This window comes from Dendrobates tinctorius, unplaced genomic scaffold, assembly GCF_039654945.1.
Source record: "Dendrobates tinctorius isolate UK_male_01 unplaced genomic scaffold, ASM3965494v1 ptg000029l, whole genome shotgun sequence".
In the NCBI taxonomy this organism is placed as follows: Eukaryota; Metazoa; Chordata; class Amphibia; order Anura; family Dendrobatidae; genus Dendrobates; species Dendrobates tinctorius.
This window is the reverse complement of record NW_027361697.1, coordinates 11,753,428-11,778,592: the sequence shown is the minus strand read 5'-3', so window position 1 is coordinate 11,778,592 and position 25,165 is coordinate 11,753,428. Positions and strand designations below refer to the sequence as shown.

Genomic DNA, 25,165 nt, shown 5'->3' with positions numbered 1-25,165 from the left:
TGCTGTGTTCTCCCCTCATGTGCTGTCCATTTGAGCTGTCTCCCCCCTGTGCTCTGTCTCCCTCACCCCTGTGTCTGACCGTATACAGAACATACCACAGCTCCTGAGCAGGGGAGGAAGCAAAAGACAATACTGACATTACAGCAGGAGATTGCAGAGGATACCTTTTGTGAGGTAAAATATTGTTTAAAAACAGTCAGTGAAATATTTTACCTCACAAAATGAATCCTCTGTGATCCCCTGCTGTAATGTCAGTATTGTCTTTTGCTTCCTCCCCTGACCAGGAGATGTGGTATGCTCAGTACACGGTCAGACACAGGCAATTTTTAAAATGAACTTTCGTTCGTGGGAAAACCCCTGACTGGCTTCCTCTGCCTGTAGACACGTCGCGCATCTGCTGCCGGGATCAGCAGAATGATTCACTGCACTTGTGCGGAATTAACACAGGCGCAGTGTGATGGTGTTCCGCTGGTGGTACCGTACATGAGGCTGCGTGAGAGTATGAGTGTGGCGTACGGTGTATAGAGTGTGTGTGTGTGGTGCGACGGTGATTCGCTGGTGGTACCGCGCAATAGGTTGGTACCAGCAGCAGTTTCCATATTGAGACACCCATCACTTGGGTGTCCCAATATGGCGGTCGGTGAACTTCCTACGCTTGGAATTCTGGGATATGGTGACATCTGGACAGAACAGGAAATGAAAACATTAAAAGACAATTATATAAATAAATGGTTGACTTTGAAGTGCTGCAGAATATATTGGCGCTGAATAAAATGTTATAATCATAATAATATTATTATGAAAAAGATAATAAAAAACCTCAATTTTACCAACTTTCATGGATTTAAACAGGCGAGTCCCCGGTGGCTTCCCCCCCATCCACTGGATTGACAGATCTCTGCTTGTATGCGCACGCAGGAAGACACCTGTCCATCCAGGGCAGCGGGTGTGGAGAAGACCGCCTGTCCGACTACCTGGTTGAGTTCATGCAGTCAGTTCCTGATACGTGTTGCCCACGGATTCGGCAGCATGGATCATCTGTCAGGTTCGTTAAGCTTTGCAAAAAATATCAATATACTATATATAAAAAAGGTACAGCCATGCTAAATGTAACATTGACTGATTACGCGGCCATTGATTATAGTAAGCATTTTCAATGCAGGAATTAGACGATCCGCAGCCTCAGTTATTGAATGCCAGGAGGCTTTACACGAGCTCCAGGAGATTCTGGTGAATTCTGGGACAGTTTGAAGCTGGGCTATTTATTCAAGTTTGGGCCTGCTCTAATGGAAATATGACATATGCCTTAGATCTAATTTCCTAATCCTTCTTAAGATGTGTTTTATAATGTTATAAGGAGCGGACGGGAGCTTGGATCACGCTGTAATTTGCTGTACGGTGATTTAGGCCACAAGCTCAAAAGAGAACTTTACTGTACTGCAGCTATGGATTATCAACCTGTTCTCTATAGGCCGCCATATTACAGAGGTATCCTCCTCGAGAATAATTACGTATTATAGAAGTGCTGTATGAAACACCATATGGCGGGGCTCAGAATGCTTTTCACTCCTTGATTTGTAGGGACTCTGTTTCAGGCCATACATCTGTGCACACATCTTCACAATGTACATAAGACTTTAGGCACGTCAGTATGTCCTGGTACTATTTACCCAGTGTTACCCATTGTTTTTAGGGAACCATTTAAATGTATTTACTTCTTAGGTTAGGTTCGTCTGGAGTTTTTCTTAAAAGAAATCTACTTCAGGAAACTCCTACTTTTTTTTTTTTTTTTTTTTAAGAGGTTATGAAGTGTTTTTCTTCAGAAACCCTGATTCATCAAGCAGTTTTCCAAATGAAACATAGCAAAATTTGATCGCATTTAGGGTTTTTACACCAGTCCCAGTGAGTTCTGACGACATTTTGGAAAGTTGTCAGAGCTCAGGTAGGACGGGCATGGCCCAGAGCGCTCGACAAGCTCATCATAAACTAAACCTCAAAAATGGCGTAGGTTACAACAGAAATTTTTGTCAACCCCTTACTCTGCATTGAATGAGGAATGTGATGGTTCAGAGTCCACATTGCCTAAGATTCAAAGATACCATCACACATGAAGGTGAAGCATGAATGCGGTTTATTGTCAACGCGTTTCAACGTTCCAAAAAATCTTCATCAGGCCCAAACCACAGTGATTGCTGTGGTTTAGTCCTGATGAAGAAATTCGAAAAACTTGAAATGCGTTGACAATAAACCTCATTCATGCGTCACCTTCACGTGTGATTGTATCTTTCAACCTTGGGCAATGCGGACTCTGAACCACCACATTCCTCATTCATTGCAACGTATCTCCTTGGTGGTCCTGCTGCAGCCTTTACATGCTTCTATAGGAGTTTTGACTGTTACAACCCTATCAGGTGAGAGAGCGTACTTATAATATTTTACACCACTCGGTTATCAGATAAGACCCTGTTGGCGCTTTTTTGTCTCTCCAGTTTTACCATTTGATTTAACCCCTTACTCTAGTAACATTTCTTGCGTGGAACATGGCTGTTGAAAGATGTGCCATATTCATTAAGAAGCGTGTGGCACTTCATGAATTTAGTGCATCTCACCCAGCACTGTGATGATCAAGGCTGTCACAGAAATCACCAGTCTTGATGTTTTGCAATGTTTTGACCTGACAATGTCAAGTTTGGAGCAGATTCCTCAAGGAATCTATTTACACAATGAGGTTTTCAATACCTTGTCGGGTAAAAAAATTAAAAAAAATTAAAAAAACTTGAATGAGCAAAGTTTATTTTCAATTTATTCAAATAGAAAGGTAATTCAAAGATTATTTAGGCTATGTGCACACACAATTTTTCTAGGAGATTTTGGATCTGAAATTGAGCATAAACTCTACAAATTTTCCTCAAAAACTTGAAGCTTCCACTCAATTTCTGCCTCAAAAACTGCAAAAACACTCATTGTGCACATGCCCTAGGGCGGAATCTGCTTGGAAACCATCTGAACAACCATAGAAAAAGTGCTCTATAATATGAACATAGTGGACAGCAATGATGAAAAGAACTTTGCTACGCACACGTTCCATCTTATGTCAGTACTTATAAATGCTTCAGGGTGTCGAAACCCTGAACCGGTGAAAAGAAGGGACATGCTCGTTCTTCGGGCGGCTTTCACTTAGAAACCTCCCACTTTAAATAATTAACAGTATTCAGCGAAATCTGCTGACGGCGAAGCCGCCTCAGGAAAATCACTGCTGGCTTAGCCAGGGAAAATTTGGCAAAGGCGCTGGCAACAAAATGACGCAGTATGCGCATACTACAAAATGGCGCTTGAGGACAATTTTGTAATGGATCTGCTTCGAAATAATCATAAGACCCTCAATTTATAATTCTCTGCTCCTTTTTTTAGAGTAAAAATTGTTTCATGTGTATGTACACATGTCAGCCCCGAAACTCGCCAAAGTAAGCACTCAAAAAACGCACAAAGGAATAACGGTTGCATTTCTATGTAAAAATGATTTGCTGTTCATAAGTTCAGGCTTTTGAGCGTCTTTTAACCACTTCAGGTTGGACTGTCGAGTCCTTTTCTGGTTGGTATGGATTACCGCTGACCTTGTTATGGTGGAGATACCACGTAATTATCTCAGTTGGCGGAATACTATTCACATCCATATCTACACAAGTGTCATATCTACGTTAATGTTATGTTATTGGCTGTTTATAATTAACTGTAGTAACAGTATTGAAGGAAAGGGAAAAAAAACTGTCTGTTATATCGATGGGAGTTGGTAAAATTGAGTTTTCCCATAGTCTCTGTAATAATAATAAAATTATTATTATATTTATATAGCGCCAATATATTCTGCAGCATTTTACAACTGAGTCGGGGACATGTACAGATAATACAAAGTAACATATAGTTTAAAAGTTACAGTAGGAGTGAGGGTCCGCTCGTAAGCTTACAATATAAGGAAAATGGGTAAAACGTGCCTGTTATATATGGTCCAGCCATCATTATAATAAAAATGGGTTTTCATAAAAAGCTGCATGGCCATCAGCCAGGATCTGTCAGAGTACAGTTACCGTGTGTTATTGGGTGCATGGGTGATGTGGAGAATGATGAATAGGAGGGAGTAGATTCTGATTAGCATTTTAGTAGGAGGGAACAGGGGAGAGTTAAGCCTGTCTAAAGAAGTGTTTTTAAAGCACATTTAAAAACATGGGGACTACATATTAGTAGAATCATTTAGGGAAGCGCATTCCAGAAAACTGAGGCAGCACCAGAGAAGTCTTGGAGACGGAGGTGCGAGGTTTGAATTATGGAGGATGTTAGTCTTAAATCAGTTGCAGAATGGAGGGCATAGGTAGAGTGATAGATGGAGATGAGGGATGAGATATAGGGTGGTGCAGGACTGTGGAGAGCTTTGTTGGTAAGACAGATAAATTTGTATTGTTTTCTGTTGCGAATGGGTAACCAGTGTAGTGACTGGCACAAGGTGGAGGTATCGATGAAGCGGCTGGCTGGACAGATATACACCTTGGCTGCTGCTTTCAGGACGGACTGGAGAGGAGAAAGTTTGGTTAGAGGGAGACCGATCAGAAGAGAGTTGGTTATCCACATGAGAATAAATGTGTCACAGTAACAGTTTTTGATGGTTATTGAAAAGAAGGGCAGCTATTTTGGTTACTGAAATTTTGTCAGAGAGTGTCAGAAATGTATTTTTGTACATTTTGAGTTGTTTAGTTTTTATGCCAATTTTAACATATGAAAATAAACAATTGAGATGAGAAAATGTAAGTTTCTTATTTCTAGCTGCATAATAATTCTGTACACTAAGGGCTCATTCTGACCTCTGTGTATTTTGGTCCGATATGCAATGCACGGACTGGCCACAGCTCTCTCAACTCGAGCGTGTCAGCTTCATAGAAATACAGGAAACTGTCATGCTCGGTCCGGGAGAGTCTCAGCCGGGCTGTGCATTAGTGGTTCGTGCCTAGACTGATTGGCCTGAACGTCTAAATGAGCTCTTATTGGGCACCCCTTACAGTTGCCCAATAATTCTCAACACATATTCTTCTAAGAAAGAAAGAACCTCACTTCTGCTTTCTTGAATTTTCAGTTTTATTCACTTTTTTTGGATTGACCCACTGTGGCCGGCATCATGCGGGCTGCAAGAGTACCTCGCCCACGGCTACCACGTTACATTACGTGAACTTGAAGTTAATGCTGTGTCACGGTGGTGACATGACCTTTACAAGTATTGCTCATAGAGCTGGATGATTCTCGCCATCGTTGCCTATTCTCTTCATAATGCCTCATTCACTCGGTGGTGTTTGTCGTACTTGTGCTGTCAGTGGTTTTCATAAGGTGAACACGGATCAGCATAGGACCTGCTCTGAGTTTCAAGGATCTAACTCTCGAATCACTGATTTTCATGGATATGTGAATAGATCCATAAAACTCTATCGGCCTTTGTGCGGTGTGAAGAAAGAAATTGGGCCACTCATATAGCCTAATCATTAGAAGGTTGGAAATCTTCTTCCTGCTTTTTTTGCATATGAGAAGAATGGATGCCACACTGATGGTGAAAACGGACAAATGGACAAGAATGAAAATCAGATCCACGCACTGAAGAAAATTTGTCCCTTTTTTCATACTCAAATTGAGGCCAAAGAAATAGGAAACTTGTCTCATAAGAAAGTTGTGCTGTGCCTCACAGGTTCTGGATGTCACAGTGCCATTATTGATGGCCCTTAGGCGGCTCAGTGGTGACCACTAGCTGAACATTAATGGGACATCATGAACCTGCTGTAAATTTGCTCTAGCGACCACTTTACTTTCCATCTATTTTGCATATACAGCTCCTCATTGATTAGTAAATAATCTGTAGTTAGTGCTCCCGATTCCTGTATTTCACTTGGCTTCTTTAAATCGGCATGAAGCCAGATCGGACTGCAGTGCACAGGCTGGCCGTGGCTCTCCCCACGAGTGTAATAGCCTCATAGAAATAGATGAAGCCATCACGCTCGGGTCAGGAGACCCATGGCCAGTCTGTGCATTAGTGGTCCTGTCTCTGATCAATGTGCACAGACACAACACGCACGTTCATCGGGTGAAATGATCTTTTGTGCAGCACAAAAAGGTGATTGTTATCGGTGGTGTATCGTCCTGTGTAAACAGGACTCGCACTGCCGAGAACTATGGCAGCCCATGCGCAGTGTTTACCCAGAGTGCATCATATACTTTCGATAGGCAGATCAAACGGGCATTTAAGCAACTGGGTCGCCCTCCCAGGGCTGTGGGGTACTCGGTACCGGGCCGGTGTCAGGGGGATGTGTCACAGCAGCGATGACCCGGTCTGTGGCCCTGGGCGCCCAAGTAATGGGGAATGTAGTTAATGGAATAGTTTGTGACGCCACCTGTGGTGTTCGGCAAGTGAGATGTGAAGCTGATGCTGCATGCAGATCCTCTGGGGCTGGTGGTGTGTTGCAGCCTAGATGGTGTAGCTCCCCACAGGTGAAGCTGTAGCCACAGGGCAGTGTAGATGTGGTTGGCAATGGATGTAGCAGTGCCGACAGGGTAGGAAACAGACAAGACACAGCGGGGTGCAATTTCTGTACCTTTACTTGATAACTGCAGTCCAGGGTCCTGATTACAGATGGTACCGGAGCAGGCTAACCTGGAAGCAACTCAGGGATTCTCTCTCACAGACGGGCTGTGCAGTCTCCTTCCTAGCGCCTTGTGGTGTGAAGCACTCCAGTACTTAGTTACTCTAGAGTTCCTCCTGTCAGATGTTCTCAAGAACCTTACTTGCACGGCAGACAGCTGTAGCCTATCTCGGGGGCTCTTCTCTTCTGAGTCCCGGCTCTCTATCCAAGCTGCTGTTGTGCCTCAAGTCTTAGATGGGAGTAGGGCATTTACAGCCTCCTACCCCTCTGGTATCTGTTGCAGGACCTTTAGCATCCATACAACCATGGAGACCAGGCTCCAGTTCATGCGCTCTCAAGCTGAGGGAGCTCTCCTTCCTAGCTCAACCTCCAGCTTCTCTCTCCACGTCTGCACACTTCACCCTCCGCAGACTAACTGAACTCCTTCCTCTTGGCCCTCAGAGAGCACTCCTCCCCTTAATCCTGGTTCAGAGTTCCCCCTGCTGGCCTGGAGTGGAACTGTGTTGCATGTATGGATTGACTGCGAGAGAGACCCATCATTGCCTCCAAGCCTGGCATTACCCTCCCCTGGAGGAAGGCAAAGCCAGTGTGGCGACCATACTCCTGGGGGCGCCACATTACCACCCATCAGTAAAAGTTTGCTGAATGGCGGTCATATGGTGCCGCCGGTTGGTCCTTTTAACAAACTTTGAGGCCTCAGGTAAACGTCTGTTTTTCACAAATATATTTTATCTCTGTTTTTCAGATGATCTATGGGGATGTTCATATATTCTTCTTTTTTACGTGGGGTTGACTAAGTGTCCCCTTCCCTGAGAATCAAGGGGCTGCAACATCTACGGTATATCTAGGGCTGCAGCACTGAATCAGCCTTGAGGCCTCTTCATACTTAGGATCAGTTGAGGTCTCAAAGTAATAGCATATATTAGCAACATGGCATTGCTTTATGGGATGGGAATACGCTTAATGTATGATCTGTGCAGTTAATATAATATTTAGAGGAAGGATAACTCCATTTAAAAAAAAAAATGATTGCCGCCAAATTTTGCTGCTGAGTAAAATCACACATTGAACATGCACAACTTGGTGGTGGTTGGGAGCTACGTTCAAGCAAAACACCTTCAACGGGAGCAAACACAAAATCCGGAAATTTCAAACAAATATTTTAATTTGTTACTTAAAGGGAACCTGTCACCTGAAAAAACACTATTAAGCTGCAGCTATGGGGGTAACCTGCAAGTTAATAGTGTTGTGATTGTGAACCTGCCCGGAGCCGGCACTTAGACCCATGCTGCCAGGAGGAAATTAACATTATTCCCCCGGCAGCATTCTGGTTTAAGTCATGGGGGCAATGCTGGCGTGAGTTCAGTCACTGCGCTGTGTATAGAGAGCGGCGGCTGTAAACGCACCCCCGCACCGACTGACAGCAAACTAAGGGCCACTGCCACATGCAGTCCTGAGCCATTGGTAGAGGATTACTCGTTTAGAACCCATTGTGCACGTATTGCACATCTACGGGATTTCGGCATTTGAATAAAATTGCAGTATGCAGCAAGTGCATCCAATAATCAGACCATGCGCACCCATATAAGGCTATGGATGCGTTTAAAACATCGGACTGCACTCAGATGTCATCCAAGTGCAGTCCGATTTACACGGACAGTGGAGAAGATGGAGAAACTAAGTTCTATCTTCTTCATACCTGTGCTCCAATTCTCTCATGCAAGAGAATTGGAGCACATTAACATTACGCAAGCCCTTAAGTTTAGGCTTTTGATACTATCCTAACAGTTGTATAAATCCAAATATCCATTCATTATTCCAAGCTGAGATGCACCATCCACCATGCTGTTCACGGGACTCCATTCTTTTTATCACGTCTGATCATACTCACTCTGGGAGAAAGTGACAACCACATTGACTGAATGTATGGCCGAGAGGTGCAGTTACACCCTTTACCGGCTCCTCTGGTTACATTCATGTTGTAGCACCTCATAGTTGTGATTGTATAATCTGATTGTTACATGTGGGTGGAGGGACGGTTTATACATGGATTACCAGTGGGAGTGAGGAGCTTGGGAAGAATGGATTATATAATATACTATTACACATTGCGCTAGGTACAGATATTCTATTAGGTGAAGTGGCGTCCTTCTGAGCGCCCTTATAGTGTGGCCAAGTTATTTCCCACGTAAAGCAAATTAGACGCCCGAGGCTTATTTTGTTCTTTTACAAATTAGAAAAGTCTGTGATACCGGCAATTAACCTTAAGTTTAGTATGTTGTGCAATTCTTATTTATAACCCGATGGCGAGTCATGTGAAGATCTTTAGACCTCATGGCGGAGATATGCCGTAAACCGTGCCATTAAAGTTGGACTCTTTGACATATTAACTTATCCGCAAGCAGTGATATAATATACAGCTCGAATAGTGCGTCCCTGTCACTGCAGATACTCTCTATACGAGTTCTTTCCTCTTCTGCTACAATATATCAAAGGATTGGAAAAAAATCCTTAAAAAGAAAACTCCAGACTCCAAAAAAACACCCACTAGCAGTCTGACCACCAGGGTATAATCATTATTTGGGGCTAAATATTGTACATGGTAAAGATTGCATGCCCCATATCTGATAAGAGTGCTATAAAAAATATAAGAGTTAACAGTTTTATTTTTATCAATTAACAAAACGAAAAGCCAATAAACAAAATAGAAACCTAAATCACATCCATATTTGGTGTAGTCACCCTTTGCCTTCAAACCAGCATCAATTCTTCTCAGTATACTGTACTGTGCAGTTTTTGAGGGAATTTGGCAGTGAGGTTGTTCCAAACATCTTAGAGAACTAACCACAGATCTTGTGTGGATGTAGGATAGCGCAAATGCTTCTTTCTCAGACTGAATGATGGTGAGATAATGGTTCTGTGGGGCCATATCACCACTTCCTGGCCTCTTTGTTCTTGACACTGAAGACCATTCTTAATGATATTCGGAGTATGTTTTGGGTTCATTGACCTGCTAGAGAATAAATTTGGAGCCAATCGGACACCTTCCCGATGATAATGCATGATGGATGAGAATCTGCCTGTATTTTCTCAGCATTGAGAGCAATGTTAAGGACCATAGAAGCAGTTGTCAGCCAAAGAATCATAGTGCAGCAGATAAAAGGCACATCATGTTACTTCCCTTCAAAATCAGATGATGACCAGCAGTGCCATCAGCTCAGAACCAGCAGCAACCAGTAGCACCACCCAAATTCTGTGTGGAGAAGTCTGACCAGTAGTGGTCTTCATGGAAGAATTGCGGATTTCATGTGGAAACAAGACCAAATGACACAACTAGGAACCGTGGCACAAAATAATGTGAAGAGGTGCTCTCGACTAATAAGTCAAAATGTGAAATATTTGGATGTAATAGAAGGCAGTTTGTTCACTTAGTGCAAAGTGCCAACACAGCAATTTAACATGAATGCTGAGGTTTTGTTCCTATTCTGGAATAATGACCCTATTCTGGAATAATGACCCCATCCTGGTATAATGCCCCCATCCTCAGTCTCTTCCATTTTTCTCCAGCACATTTTAAAAAGGAAGAAAGAAGGATTCTACTCACCTTCCTCCTCTCCTACGCCATGCCTGTCCCTTTCTATAGCCAGCGCAGCAACCGGCTGCTGAGTTCAGTGCGCTGGTACAGGCAGTGCATGATGTTACTGCCATGCGTCGCACGTCACTGGGAAGCGGCTGTCTGCTGCTAGCTTCTGATTGAATGGCAGAGTGTATTACAGTTAATGGACCCAGCAGGTCTCTGTGTCACAATACATTTTACCTTAATGTGCATCCTCGGACGCACATCCAGGTGAAATTGGTGTCAGCGGACCCCCCTCTCTTACACTACGTCCCTGGATGTTTCAGTGCTGGGACGATGGCGTGCGTGCCCACAGAGAGGGCTCATAGTACCGCCTCTGCATGGGTTCACCAGCACTGCTCTAGATAGTGCCCAGAAGAGCGCACCTACTGGCTCAATTGTAAGGCTAAGCTCTATACAACATTCTCACAGAGCAATGTGCAGGCTGATACAGTTTCTATTGCTCTGTGTGTTCACTCACGCAGGAGCTGAACACTTTAGAATTGTGTTTAACGCAATTCGTGTAGGTCTCGGGGCATGGACCTTTACCGATTGGACAAATTTTACAGTCTCTATAATTAATTAAACTTGTAAAAATTATAGTTATCTTTTAAAGGGAATCTGTCAACAGGTTTTTGCCATGTAATATGAGGATATCATGAGCTAGGGATTAAAATACTGAATTCAATGATGTGTCACTTATCAAGCTGCGTGCAATTATTTACTTATAATAAAGGTTTTATCACTAGCAGATTATCATTGTCAGGTATGTTGTGCATACAACTGCTAGTATGACTCCGCCCAGTCCTGTGATAAGCAGCTTATTGTCTATAGGCTATGTACATACTGAGCCTGGTGTGGGCGGGGCTAGCTTTCTCAGCTCTGCTGCATGTGACATCTAAAAACTCTGATTCTGTCCCAAATACTGCACCCAGTAAACTAAGTGATACATTGTTGGCTTCAGGATCTCTGCCCCTTCATTATGCTGCTCAATGATGAGGTGGCAAAAACCTGGTGACAGATTCCCTTTTGAAGTAGTTGTTTGGCTATAGCCAAGTGGACACCATAGATGGCTGATGGACATTGCTGACTTAAGTGAGGATGGTTACATTCTTTTATGTTGTCTGTTATTTAATTAGAAAAAAATAGAACAGCTCAGGCTCATTTTTTCGACACTGACGGAGGTTTAGTTAGAGGTGACACATTTTCCTACGCTTGTGAACCGAGCAGAAGGGGACATTCTTATAGGAAACTGAGCACTGATGTGTCCAGGATAAATCGCTTGTCACCAGACTTTACTTTGTCCGTGAGCAGGTGGCACTTGTATGGATCAGTTACTGAGTACGCCGCGCTTATGTCTCCATTATTTATCAGCGCTTTCATTCTAGGCCAGAAGACATTAGCATCCACATGATGTTTGTCACATTGTACTGACTGTAAACTAGACGCTCGGAGCCTGTAGATACCCTGTGATTCGCTGCAGGGTCAGGTTATAGGGCTGCAGCAGAGATAATGTTGCAGACCTGACACCAGTATAACAATGGTCCATAAGTATAGAAAGGACATTCTCATCCGAACTGGGAGACGTGACTATGTAATTCTAGGAAAATGAAAAAGATGAAAAGCAATGTCTCCTCATACATGTGAAAGTGATGAGAATTGTCTAACACAACCAGACACCATCTCCTGGAATCCATTTAATTTTTAGCAATAAGTTTTCCAACTTGCAATTTATTGTGATATTGTATCATGTAAGTCATCAAGGACTGGGAGTAACTACCAGGGTATCGAACTTGGCAACCAGAAGTTGGCCTATATCATTCAGATATAAGGTGCACTGCTTTGACATCACTACATTATCTATTTTCTGCGACATCATCGGTGTATTATACCTGCATGTGACATCACTGTGTAATTCCTGTGTTATAACCTGGCTGTGTGCCTTATTCCTGTAGTGTGAACTCACTGGGAGAAAATATCTTTGTGCACTTTAGTTCTGTAGTATGATATCACTGTGTGTGGTTAGGTCTGCAAGATGAAGTCGCTGTGTGCATTATCTTTGTACTGTGATCTCACTGTGTGCATTATCCCTACAGTGTGACATTTGATCTTTACACTGTGACATCACTGTGTGGTTTATTCCTAAATATTACTGAGAACAAGTTTTAAAGGGGTTGTCCGGCCTTAGCATACAAGGCCACATTCCAACTAGACGTGTCAGGCCTCGCTCAATGCACTTCCTGTCACGACTCTGTTGTCGGGTGTCCCAGGACCAGGGGCTCCTTCCCTGTTTGTAACGCTAGGGGTGCCCTAGCTCGCCCAGCTCCCTGGATTACTTCTAATGGTGAAGACACCGGGGCCACGTACCTGGCCTTAGCTCCTGAATACGCCCTCAGTCTGCACCCTTCCCCCACCCAGGGAAGAGAGGAGTAGTAGAGCACCATAATACGCCAACCAGACTAACAAGGTAAAACAAACAGGGCTAAATGAAAATACCAATCATACTAATTTACTCACACAAACAGGGGTAAAACCAAAGTAGGAGAATTAGGGGAATTCTCACACACCCAAAACCTAGCAACAGTCTCGGATAAATCCACCAAACGCTTTCTCAAGCAACCACCGCAGACCACCATCTCCTAACCATGCAGCATAAGCTATCTCTGGCAATGAGTGCTAACCAGGGCCCAGATTATACCCCAAGGCTGGACAACCCACTTAAGCTGTGGAGAATAGGCTCCTATGGCCAGAGTCACACTAGCGTAAGGCATCTGGTACTATATGCTAATAACACTCGACTCCAGATGTGCTGCAAGCATGAGCTGTGTGCCAGCGCCCTGTGCTCTGATTCTCTCACATGTGGAATCGGAGCACAGGTGCAGAGGAGACGGAGAAATTCATTTCTCCATTTCTTGCATTGCCGACGTTGGTGGGAATCACACTGCACTCGGGTGATATCCAATGCAGTGCAATGTTTCACATGCACCCATAGACTTGCATAGCTGCATGTGATCCGATTCTCTGATGCAATCGCAGCATGCTGCCATTGTTTTTGCATGCCGAATCGGCATGAGCAAATAATTGCAGATTGAGCTGCCCCATAGTTTAACATAGTTTAACATTGGGCCAAGTGCCACAAGTGTGAGAGCTATGGTGGAGTGGGGCCCAATTCCCTGTTTTGCTGCTGGGCATTCTTAGTGCTTGTTACCTGCTTGTGTAGAGGTTGAGCTTGTTACCTGCTTGTGTAGAGGTTGATTCCTTGTAAAGGTATGTGTGTGTGTATGTACAGTATATATACACTGCTCAAAAAAATAAAGGGAACACTAAAATACCACATCCTAGATATCTCTGAATGAAATATTCCAGTTGCAAATTTTTATTAATTACAGTACATAGTGGAATGTGTTCAGAACAATAAAACATAACAATTATCAATGTAAATCAAAATGAATATCCCATGGAGGTCTGGATTTGGAATGATACTCAAAATCAAAGTGGAAAATCAAATTACAGGCTGATCCAACTTCAGTGAAAATGCCTCATGACAAGGAAATGATGCTCAGTATTGTGTGCGGCCTCCACGTGCCTGTATGACCTCCCTACACTGCCTGGGCATCCTCCTGATGAGGCGGCGGATGATCTCCTGAGGGATCTCCTCTCCACCTGGACTAAAGCATCCGCCAACTCTTGGACATTCTGTGGTGCAATGTGAAGTTGGTGGATGGTGCGAGACATGATGTCCCAGATGTGTTCAATTGGATTCAGGTCTGGGGAATGGGCGGGCCAGTCCATAGCTTCAATGCCTTCATCTTGCAGGAACTGCTGACACACTCCAGCCACATGAGGTCTGGCATTGTCCTGCATTAGGAGGAACCCAGGGGCAACCGCACCAGCATACGGTCTTACAAGGGGTCTGAGGATCTCATCTCGGTACCTAATGGCAGTCAGGCTATCTCTGGTGAGCACATGGAGGGCTGTGCGGCCCTCCAAGGAAATGCCACCCCACACCATTACTGACCACTGCCAAACCGGTCATGCTGAAGGATGTTGCTGGCAGCAGATCGCTCTCCACGGCGTCTCTTGACTCTGTCACGTCTGTCACATGTGCTCAGTGTGAACCTGCTATCATCTGTGAAGAGCACAGGGCGCCAGTAGCGAATTTGCCAATCCTGGTGTTCTGTGGCAAATGCCAAGCGTCCTGCATGGTGTTGGGCTGTGAGCACAACCCCATCTGTGGACGTCGGGCACTCAGACCATCCTCATGGAGTCGGTTTCTAACCGTTTGCGCAGACACATGCACATTTGTGTCCTGCTGGAGGTCATTTTGCAGGGCTCTGGCAGTGCTCCTCCTGTTCCTCCTTGCACATAGGCTGTGGTAGCGGTCCTGCTGCTGGGTTGTTGCCCTCTTACGGCCCCCTGCACATCTCCTGATGTACTGGCATGTCTCCTGGTAGCGCCTCCAGCCTCTGGACACTACGCTGACAGACACAGCGAACCTTCTTGCCACAGCTCGCATTGATGTGCCATCCTGGATGAGCTGCACTACCTGAGCCAGTTGTGTGGGTTGTAGAGTCCGTCTCATGCTACCACGAGTGTGCAAGCACAACCAACATTCAAAAGTGACCAAAACATCAGCCAGAAAGCATTGGTACTGAGATGTGGTCTGTGGTCCCCACCTGCAGAACCACTCCTTTATTGAGGGTGTCTTAATAATTGCCAACAATTTCCATCTGTTCTCTATTCCATTTGCACAACAGCATGTGACATTGATTGTCAATCAGTGTTGCTTCCTAAGTGGACAATTTGATTTCATAGGAGTTTGATTTACTTGGAGTTATATTCTGTTGTTTACGTGTTCCCTTTATTTTTTTGAGCAGTCTATATCTATATATCTATATATGTATATATATATATATATATATATACACTGTATTATATACTGTATAGATAGCTATAAGATCAAAATAAATCTATCTTAAAAAAAAATTCAGAATCTGTAAGCATAAAAAACTGACTGACTATGACACCTACGCTCATATGAAGCTTCAAAACTCTGAGTGAGATGTTATTGTAAGAGTATGCATGTCTCAATATCCAGCCCAAACACACATACACAAACGGAGTTACCATGGATTTGTCATATGGTTGTTTCTAGCAAACTACACCCGTGTGTGTAACTCTGCTGTTACATCACTCGTTCTTGTGGGTGAGACTCTGGAAAACCGTCCTGTTGGCTTTGGCACTTTGCACAGCAGCTGCGTTACCAGCAGAAACTTGAATTACCAGTTACTTCTTCCTAGATACCCACTGTTGAGCCAGATGGTTTCTTCATCTATATTTAACCCTTTTCCTGACCCAAATGTCAGGTTTGCAATAACCAAGTTTGACAGCTGAGCTTCACATTTGTCTTTGCTGGGGGGGGTGGATGGAGTAACTTTCAGGAACCGGAGACCCTTTGTGACTAATGTCTGCAACTCTCATAACTATGATGTTAAATGTAGTTTGAGAAGTGGTGGGGTTCATTCAGCGGGCCCCTCTTCACTTTCTATTTTTTTCATTTTTCAAATGATAGAGGTTTATCAAGGCTTGTTATTTGCAGTCCGAGTAATAGTATAGCTATTATTACCATTTTAGGCAATTCTGATTTTTTTTATATTCTTTTGGGAAGTAAAGGGAATAAGAAACTGCAATTCTACCATTTCATAATTTTTATCCAGTGTTCACCTTAAGGGATTATTATTATTATTATTTTACTTTAGGTTTTATTTAAATTCCAGGAAAATGGGGGGCCACTTGATCAACTCACCAGACGTTCAAAAGAAATCAACAGAAATGTAAACAAGAACATTTTTACAAATAGATTTTAGAAATATATATATTTTTTCTAAGAATATTTTTCTCTTTACATATTAAACATTAATGTTCTTGAAAGAATAACAATTTATATTATATAATAGTACTTTTTTTTGTGATCTCCTTTACATTTTTACTGATCGCTCAAGTGGACTTGATTGTTAGATAGATACAGTATATACTGTATATCTCAGGTTCAAGACTGCTAGAGAAATCAATAAAAATGTAAAAGAGCAAAAAATAAGTAAAATGAATATATACTGCTCAAAAAATAAAGGGAACACTAGACACTCTTACTGAGCCGACACATGGATGTTAGTGACCTTCCTATCATTTCTACCTGTTGTTTATTCCATTGGCGCAACAGCAGGAGAGATTGAATCACAATCAGTGTTGAATTCACAGAAGTATGACTGACTTGGAGTTACATTTTGTTGTTTACCTGTTCCCTTTATCTTTTTGAGCAGTATATTATAGTATATACATTTTTTCTTTTAGAATATTAAAAATGTTAAATATGTAAAAAAGAATTATTCTTAGATAAATGAGTGAAGTGTGTATATGTACAATGCTTTGCGAAAGTATTCGGCCCCCTGGAACTTTTCAACCTTTTCCCACATATCATGCTTCAAACATAAAGATACCAAACGTAAATTTTTGGTGAAGAATCAACAAGTGGAACACAATTGTGAAGTTGAATGAAATGTATTGGTTATTTTAAATGTTTGTGGAAATTAAAAAAAAAAAAAAAGTGGGGCGTGCAATATTATTTGGCCCCTTTACTTTCAGTGCAGCAAACTCACTCCAGAAGTTCATTGTGGATCTCTGAATGATCCAATGTTGTCCTAAATGACTAATGATGATAAATATAATCCACCTGTGTGTAATCAAGTCTCCGTATAAATGCACCTGCTCTGTGAGAGTCTCAGGGTTCTATTTGAAGCACAGAAGGCATCGTGAAGACAAAGGAACTCAACAGGCAGGTCCGTGATACTGTTGTGGAGAAGTTTAAAGCCGGATTTGGATACAAAATGATTTCCAACTTTAAACATCCCAAGGAGCACTGTGCAAGCGATCATATTGAAATGGAAGGAGTATCATACCACTGCAAATCTACCAAGACCCAGCCGTCCCTCTAAGCTTTCATCTCAAACAAGGAGAAGACTGATCAGAGATGCAGCCAAGAGGCCCATGATCACTCTGGATGAACTGCAGAGATCTACAGCTGAGGTGGGACAGTCTGTCCATAGGACAACAATCAGTCGTACACTGCACAAATCTGGCCTTTATGGAAAAGTAGAAAGAAAGCCATTTCTCAAAAATATCCATAAAAAGTGTTGTTTAAAGTTTGCAACAAGCCACCTGGGAGACACACCAAACATGTGGAAGAAGGTGCTCTGGTCAGATGAAACCAAAATCGAACTTTTTGGCAACAATGCCAAACGATATGTTTGGCGTAAAGGCAACACAGCTCATCACCCTGAACACACCATCCCCACTGTCAAACATGGTGGAGACAGCATCATGGTTTGGGCCTGCTTTTCTTCAGCAGGGACAGGGAAGATGGTTAAAATTGATGGGAAGATGGATGGAGCCAAATACAGGACCATTCTTGAAGAAAACCTGTTGGAGTCTGCAAAAGACCTGAGACTGGGACGGAGATTTGTCTTCCAACAAGACAATGATCCCAAACATAAAGCAAAATCTACAATGGAATGGTTCACAAATAAATGTATCTTGGTGATAGAATGGCCAAGTCAAAGTCCAGACCTGAATCCAATCGAGAATCTGTGGAAAGAGCTGAAAACTGCTGATCACAAACGATCTCCATCAAACCTCACTGAGCTTGAGCTGTTTGCCAAGGAAGAATGGGCAAGAATTTCAGTCTCTCAATGTACAAAACTGACAGAGACATACCCCAAGCGACAAGCAGCTGTAATCGCAGCAAAAGGTGGCGCAACAAAGTATTAAGTTAATGGGGCCGAATAATATTGCACGCCCCACTTTTTACACACCAATGTGTATAAGACAAGTGATAAGGGACACCCTTGCACAGTCCCATTTTTAATAGAAATTATATCAGATACAAGGCCACTCTAAGTCTCACTTTAGGGTCAGTGAATAAGGATAGAATTTTCGTGAGTAAGCTGTGACAAGCTACAAGTGAGGGAACATATTTCAGTTTTGTATATGGTCTACGGCCTCTGCATATATTTTGCTCCATGTCTTGTTTAGTAGGGAACCACGCAATATGATGCTTCAAATTAAAGATGGTGTTCCCCATATCAGAATCTCCTCATCATGAGGGTTAAGACTGCTTCTTGTTTCACGCTGAGGGGAGGCAGTAATGGCGCTGGCTGCTGCGCGTAAAGATGAGGTTACTGATAAACGCTACACATCACATGTGCTGACAGAGGTGGAGGATTGAAGTCTAATCTCGGCTGTCTTTCCTGTAATGGACCGCATGTGGGAGGCTTTAAATTGTTTATAATTCCTCCAGGAACATGGCCTGAAGAGCGTGCTCTTAGTGTGTGCATCCTCTCGGTGCTATGTCCAGGCCATGCCCCCTTCGGGCGGCAGCTTTCTCGTAGAGAACACAGGAGCACTCTGGCGAGTAAGTGCTCCTGCGTGTATATGATTTGTATTGCCAGTCTCGCCAAACGACCCTTTCAGCTGGATGCCAGGCACAGTATACTTTTTATTTTTTAGGTTAAATTGACGGTTTTCATTTTTTTCCCCCCAGGATAAGAGGAAGCTACAAGAGGAAATTGCTCAAAGACGCCTTAAAATTGAGGAGGAGAAACTAAAGCTACATCACTTACAGGTACAAAAAAAAAACTAGACAGGTTTGATACCTACAAAATTTTAGGATCTAATTCATTAAGCAATGAGCAATTGTTAATACACAGTGCCATATAATATGATGACTGCCATATACAGTCGTATGTAAAAGTTTGGGCACCCCTAGTCAAAATTACTGTTTTTGTGGACTGTTAAGCAAGTTGAAGATGAATTGATGTCTGAAAGGCCTAAAGTTAAAGATGACACATTTACTTTGTTTTTTAGGCAAACATATATATATTTTCATCTTATGTTTTTAAAAATTACAAAAAGGAAAATGGACAGATGCAAAAGTTTGGGCAATCTTCATGGTTCGTATCTAGTAGCACCCCATTTTAAAAGTATCACAGCTTGTAAACGCTTTTTGTAGCCAGACAAGAGTCTTTCAGTTCTTGTTTGAGGGATTTTCATCCTTTCTTCTTTGGAAAATTCTTCCAGTTCTGTGAGATTCCTGGGTCATTTTGCATGCACTGCTAATTTGAGGTATAGCCACAGATTTTCATTGATGCTCAGATCAGGGGACTGTGAGGACCATGGTAAAACCTTCAGCTTGCGCCTTTTCAGGTCGTGTATTGTGGATTTTGACGTGTGCTTTTAAGATCTAATCCATTTGTGGAAACCATCCTCTTTTCACCTTGAGCTTTTTAACAGATGGTATTATGTTTGCATCAAATTTAATTGAATCCACCCCTCTTCCTGTGAAATGTTCCCTGTGCCATTGGCTGCAACACAGCCCCAAAGCATCATTGAGAGACCCCCATGCATAATGGTTGGTGAGATGTTTTTTTCCTAAAATTCTAAGCCCTTTTTTTCTCCGCACATACCTTTGATCATTGTGGCCAAATAGTTCTATTTTAACCTCATCTGCCCACAGGACTTGATTTTAACATGCATCAGACTTGTTTAGGTGTTCTTTTGCATACTTCTGAAGCTGCATTTTATGGTAAGGCTGCAGGAGAGATTTTCATCTGATGACTCTTCCATGAAGGCCATATTTGTGCAGGTGTCTCCGAACAGTAGAGCAACGTACCACAACTCCAGAGACTGCTAAATCTTTCTGAAGGTCTTTTGCAGTCAAGTGAGAGTTCTAATTTGCCTCTCTAGCAATCCTACAAGGAGCTCTCACTGACATTTTGCTTGGTCTTCCATACCTTATCTTGACCTCCACTGTTCCTGTTAACTGCCATTTCTTAATTTGATTTTGAACTGAGGAAAGGGAAACTTGAAAATGCTTTGCTATCCTCTTATAGCCTTTTCCTGCTTTGTAAGCCTACACCTTTTTCATAGTGCTAGGCAGCTGCTTAGAAGAACCCATGGCTGCTGTTTTTTGGCACTAGGTTAGAGGAGGCTGGAGGTAATGAGAGGTTAGCCGCAACTCTCACTTCCTCTGGAGCTCTGGATTTGACTGAAGGAGGGGAGAGTGAAGCCAGGGCTGATTTGGCACAGGGATAGCATGACATAACTGTCAAGTGATTCCCGGGAGAGCCAGTATCAACACCACTTGATTGGCACCAGTATCGGGGGGGATTATAGGTGTTATTATTTTACAGGGAGGAAACATAGGGATTCAGAAGGGTTTGTCAGAGTAGTGGAGTTAAATTAGGCATCAAACTAAATACTGAAACTTTTCTGCTTTCTTTGGTGAAACCAGCATCACGTTTAGGAAAATTTGGACTATGCTTCTTTAAAGCAGATCTGTCAACATCTTTCATATTAAAACTATATAGATTATTAAATAGATCTCTTAAACCGGGTAAGACGGTTGTACTCACTTTGAAAATCCATGTCAGAGTGGCTGTAGAAGCCTCCAATAACAGCAAGTTAGACTCACTAAATGCTTATTTTAATGGGCAATGAAAGTTTTTACAAAGGTCTATACAGCCATTCTTACATGGATTTTTAAAGTAAGTACATGAGTTTATTTAGGTCTAAGAGGTAAAATAAAAATGTACTCAGTTTTTATTATGAAATCTGCAAACCGATCCACTTTAATGCATAGCACAATCCAGTGACTTACAGACTTTTTTTGTAGGTGGTTTAAGGTCAGCTTCACAGTGTGACGTTCGCGATCTGTGTACGGACTGGCCTTGGTCCCTGACCTGAACTCTGCATCTTTATATGTTCTCATGAGGCTGTTGAGTTTGGGTCAGAAGATCTGTAGCCGGTCATAACATCGCGGTGGGTACGCACTCAACCCGCGGACATTGCAGTGTGAAACCGACCTAAGGTGCGAGCTTGGCCAAAACTACTCATGCTGGCAACGTGCGTAGCTCAGGAACGAGGCTTTGTTCTCTGGAATGAAGTTTCATCTCCCTTTATTTACCTTGTGCGCGCTCTTCGGAGTGAACACATTTCTTACAGAAGGAATGCCTTTCTGCTGTGGTGGGATATTTATTGTCACAGTCGGGGACATGGCATTCGCTCCTCTGTACACAATGTTCTACTGAACAGAATAAATCCAATATGTCTTCTATATGTACAGTAATCTAATCCTCGGGAAATCCTGTAATCTATATTTGCAAAGAGCTCAGAAGTATGTGGACAGCATGCTTGTCTTAAAGTGGAATGATGATATTTACCGTAGAGGTTACATAATGTCAAAGCTCCGATCTGATACAAGTGACATTGTATCATGAAGCTGGAGCTGTACATAGTCAGGGTTACAATTAGCAAACAAAATGGGGCTGAGATTTACACACCCGTGTGAACTCTGCATAACACTGGCTCCGGCCATGAAAAAAAAACCAACCATCTTCTACATCTCAAGTTTCGTTTTTTTCTCTTGAGGTAGACCCTTTAAAGCAGCGATCCCCAATGTTTCTTACCTTGAGAGCCACATTCAAGTTTGAGAGATGATCGCGAGCTACATCCAATGCCTTCCCCCATTAGTGACAATCAGAACCCATAATTACTAGTATGATTATATCCAAAGCATCCCGAGACCTTCTGCCCCTTTCCCATGTAAGTGGTGTACTTGCATCCACTTTAACAAATTTCGTATACCTATATCAGGCACACTTGCCACACAATTTCATCCAAGCCCCCCTCTGACTAACAGTATCCATCATATCTCTGACTTACAGTATTTATTTTTCTCCCCTTACCCCCATGCTAGTATGTGCATATCCAGAACTGCTATACTGTGCGAAACGACTAGAAAAATTATATAACTGGAGCGCTCCTCTTCATAGCTGGTTGCTAAAAGGGTATAAGTTCAAGGCATCTGGCCGTGTCCTGAGAAAGGCTGTACATCTTTTTGTACCCTATAAATCCAGTATACGGATTTATCTATCTATCCCTCTATCTATCTATCTATCTATCTATCTATCCAATCTCAGTGCTAAAAAATATTTTTAATAAATTCTAGAAAAAAGCCTTGCGGGAAAAATGGTTGTTAGATGGACTAAATACTATGACGCACAAGGAACAGGAAGAGATGATCAAACAAAACCAAGAAGACCAAAAACACATCAAACTTCTGGAACATAACATTGGAAGGTTAGTGATGTTTTCTGTTAATTCATCTGCTTTTTGGTGTAGTCATTTTCTGGTGAGGATATGGTGATGCAATGAGCTATGTCTCATGTTGTAAATGTCACTTTTCATGTTTATAACTAGAATCCGGGGCGGACGTACCATTGGTGCAATGTATGCGGTAGCACAGGGCTCCAGAAATTAAGGGGCCTCACATCCACCTCCAAGGCAGGAGAAATTGTGCATTATGATATTATTATTTTTATTTATTATTATTATACATTTTTATAGCGCCATTTATTCCATGGCTCTTTAGAGGATGAGCTATTGGACTGAAAATGGCCCATATATTGTTTTTGCGAATGGGTCCTCCTTTATGTCTGCTCCTCACTAGATTGTTTATTAGGGCTCATGGACACAATGATATTTTCGATAGTAGTGATGTCCGTGGAAAATAATGGACAGCTTTCAGACCAATGTTATTCAATGGGGCAGTGCAGATGAATGATTTTTTTTTTTTTAACCGACTGATTCTGCATGTGCCAAAAATGGCTGCGTGCACTGGTTTCTTCCGTAAATTGGATGAGATGAGATTCAGCCATTCAAGTCTGTATATGTGTGAAAAGAATCGGATGCCACACATAGCTGCAGTCCGTTTTTAATGGATACTTTGCTATTCTGTCACATCAGAAACGGTAAATGGTCGAGCAAATGATTAATCGCTGCCGCTGTAAAAAAACGGATTGTACACGGATGACAAGTAAGAAAAAGGCGTCCTGCATTTCTGGATGAAGCTCTGATTTTTTTTATATGCTCCTGGGAACCTTTTTTTAAAGTTACACGATCATATACAATATAACATATTGCACAATTAACTTCCTGCTTACGAAAAGTCCGTATTAAATTTTCTTTGTACCTAGTCATTTCATAGCTTTTTATTTTGGTTTCTAAAAAAAAAAGTGCCATGAATTTCTATTTTACAATTTTTAATTTTATTTTTCTCCATATATTTTGAAATGCATTTTTGTCTTTTTTTTGAGAAAATAATGGCTTTCCTAGAGCGTGCTGTATTCTGAAACAAAGACCCAGAAAATCACACACACACACACACACACACACACACACACACACACACACACACACACACACACACACACACACACACACACACACACACACACACACACACTGCAACCACAAAATGCCCCCATGTCCATTTCTATGCCTGAGCTTTAAATAGAAGCAATTACTTAGGACAATAGCTTAATTGCTAGTGATGTGATAAGTAGATTTGCTGCAGGTCTCACTTATCTGATTAGTCTGTGCAGTAGGATCATGCATCCCCGGTATCAGTAACATCACTAGGGCACTGTGCACTCGTTATGTAGGTAATGATATTTTTTGGCTACGTTGTTTTTTATGACTTGTAGTACCATTCAGGACTATGTCCATATCACAGGTAGAAGTCCACGTGTGACATCAACTTTTTGCTAGAACTCTAAACTATTTGTTAGGCCGTGTCTCCGGTACATGTGGTGACAGTTTTCACACTTACCGGAGACATGTACTCACGTAGACCCATTCAAATGAATGGGTCTGTGCACATGTCAGTGTGTTTCCATGGAGCATGTGTCTGTGGGCAAAACACGCTGACATGTCTGTTTTTTGCCGTCAGCTCGTACTGCAAAACGTCCCGCACGCGTGCATACAGAGAACACACATTGATGTCCTCCGTGTGAAACTCGTCAGCACAGGGAAGAAGCGCTACTGTAAGCGCTGCTCCTCGGCGGCAGGTGTGCTGAACCCGGCTGTCGTCATTCTCCCCTGGTCTGCCAGCAAGCAGAGGAGAATGATGAGCGTTATATTAAAGTCCGAACGACAGCAGGTGGGGGCTTTTGGGACTCTTACCCCCATCATCCGACACCTGCTGCTGCTAATAACAGTGACAGTAGGTGCTGATGATCGGGGTATTCCACAGTCCCTACCTGCTGTCATTCGGACTTTAATATAACACTCATCATTCTCCTCTGGCAGAGCAGGGGAGAATGATGAGAGTCGGCTTCAGCACCCGCCGCCGGGGAACAGCGCTTACTGTAGTGCTTCTTCCCCGGTGGCTGTCTATGTGGTAGTGATTTGGCACACGGTTGCCCACATGTGTGCCACACGTAGTACACACACGGACACGGATATCTCCGGTAGCAGTTTTTCAGGTACCGGAAATAAACGGACATGTGAAAGAGGCCTTAGAACATGTGCCCAGGTCCCTCGCCTGCCACTTCAGACTTACTCTATGAGTTGGTGATACGCTTGCAGCTGATGGCTAAGCCAGTCCCCTTCTCTGCGGCTGTTGCATAGCCTGATGGCCAGAACCTGCAAATTTGTTACCCTCCCAAAACAAAGGGGAAAAGGAAGCTGTTTTCTGTGTCGGAGCCTAGCTGGAAGCGGAGTTGCTGAGACCAGGTATTGACTGTGGAACTTTGAGAAAAATGTAATCAATAAAGTGTATTAGTAAGTGGGGGAAAAAATTTTATTTTTTTATACACAATGAAAAAGGATGATTTTTTTTTCTGCCGGACGACCTTGTAACATTTAGGATTGTTGAAAAAGAGAAAAAATCTGTGTGTCTAGCAAACAAAATTAATTACTTTTTGATGCATTACCGAATATTAAAGGGAATCTGTCACCCCCTTGGACTTACCTAAGCTAGTAA

General features: G+C 42.6%; 1 protein-coding gene across 2 annotated transcripts in view; it reads left to right on the top strand.

Annotated features, from left to right (window-relative positions):
* PALMD (palmdelphin) overlaps positions 1–25,165 on the top strand; it is a 48,440-nt gene that overhangs the window by 4,674 nt on the left and 18,601 nt on the right. For both annotated transcript variants that reach the window (XM_073571386.1, XM_073571385.1), the window contains 2 exons: positions 18,884–18,964; positions 22,349–22,479. In XM_073571386.1, coding sequence (XP_073427487.1) covers positions 18,884–18,964; positions 22,349–22,479 — 212 coding nt within the window. The remainder of the gene's footprint in view (positions 1–18,883; positions 18,965–22,348; positions 22,480–25,165) is intronic.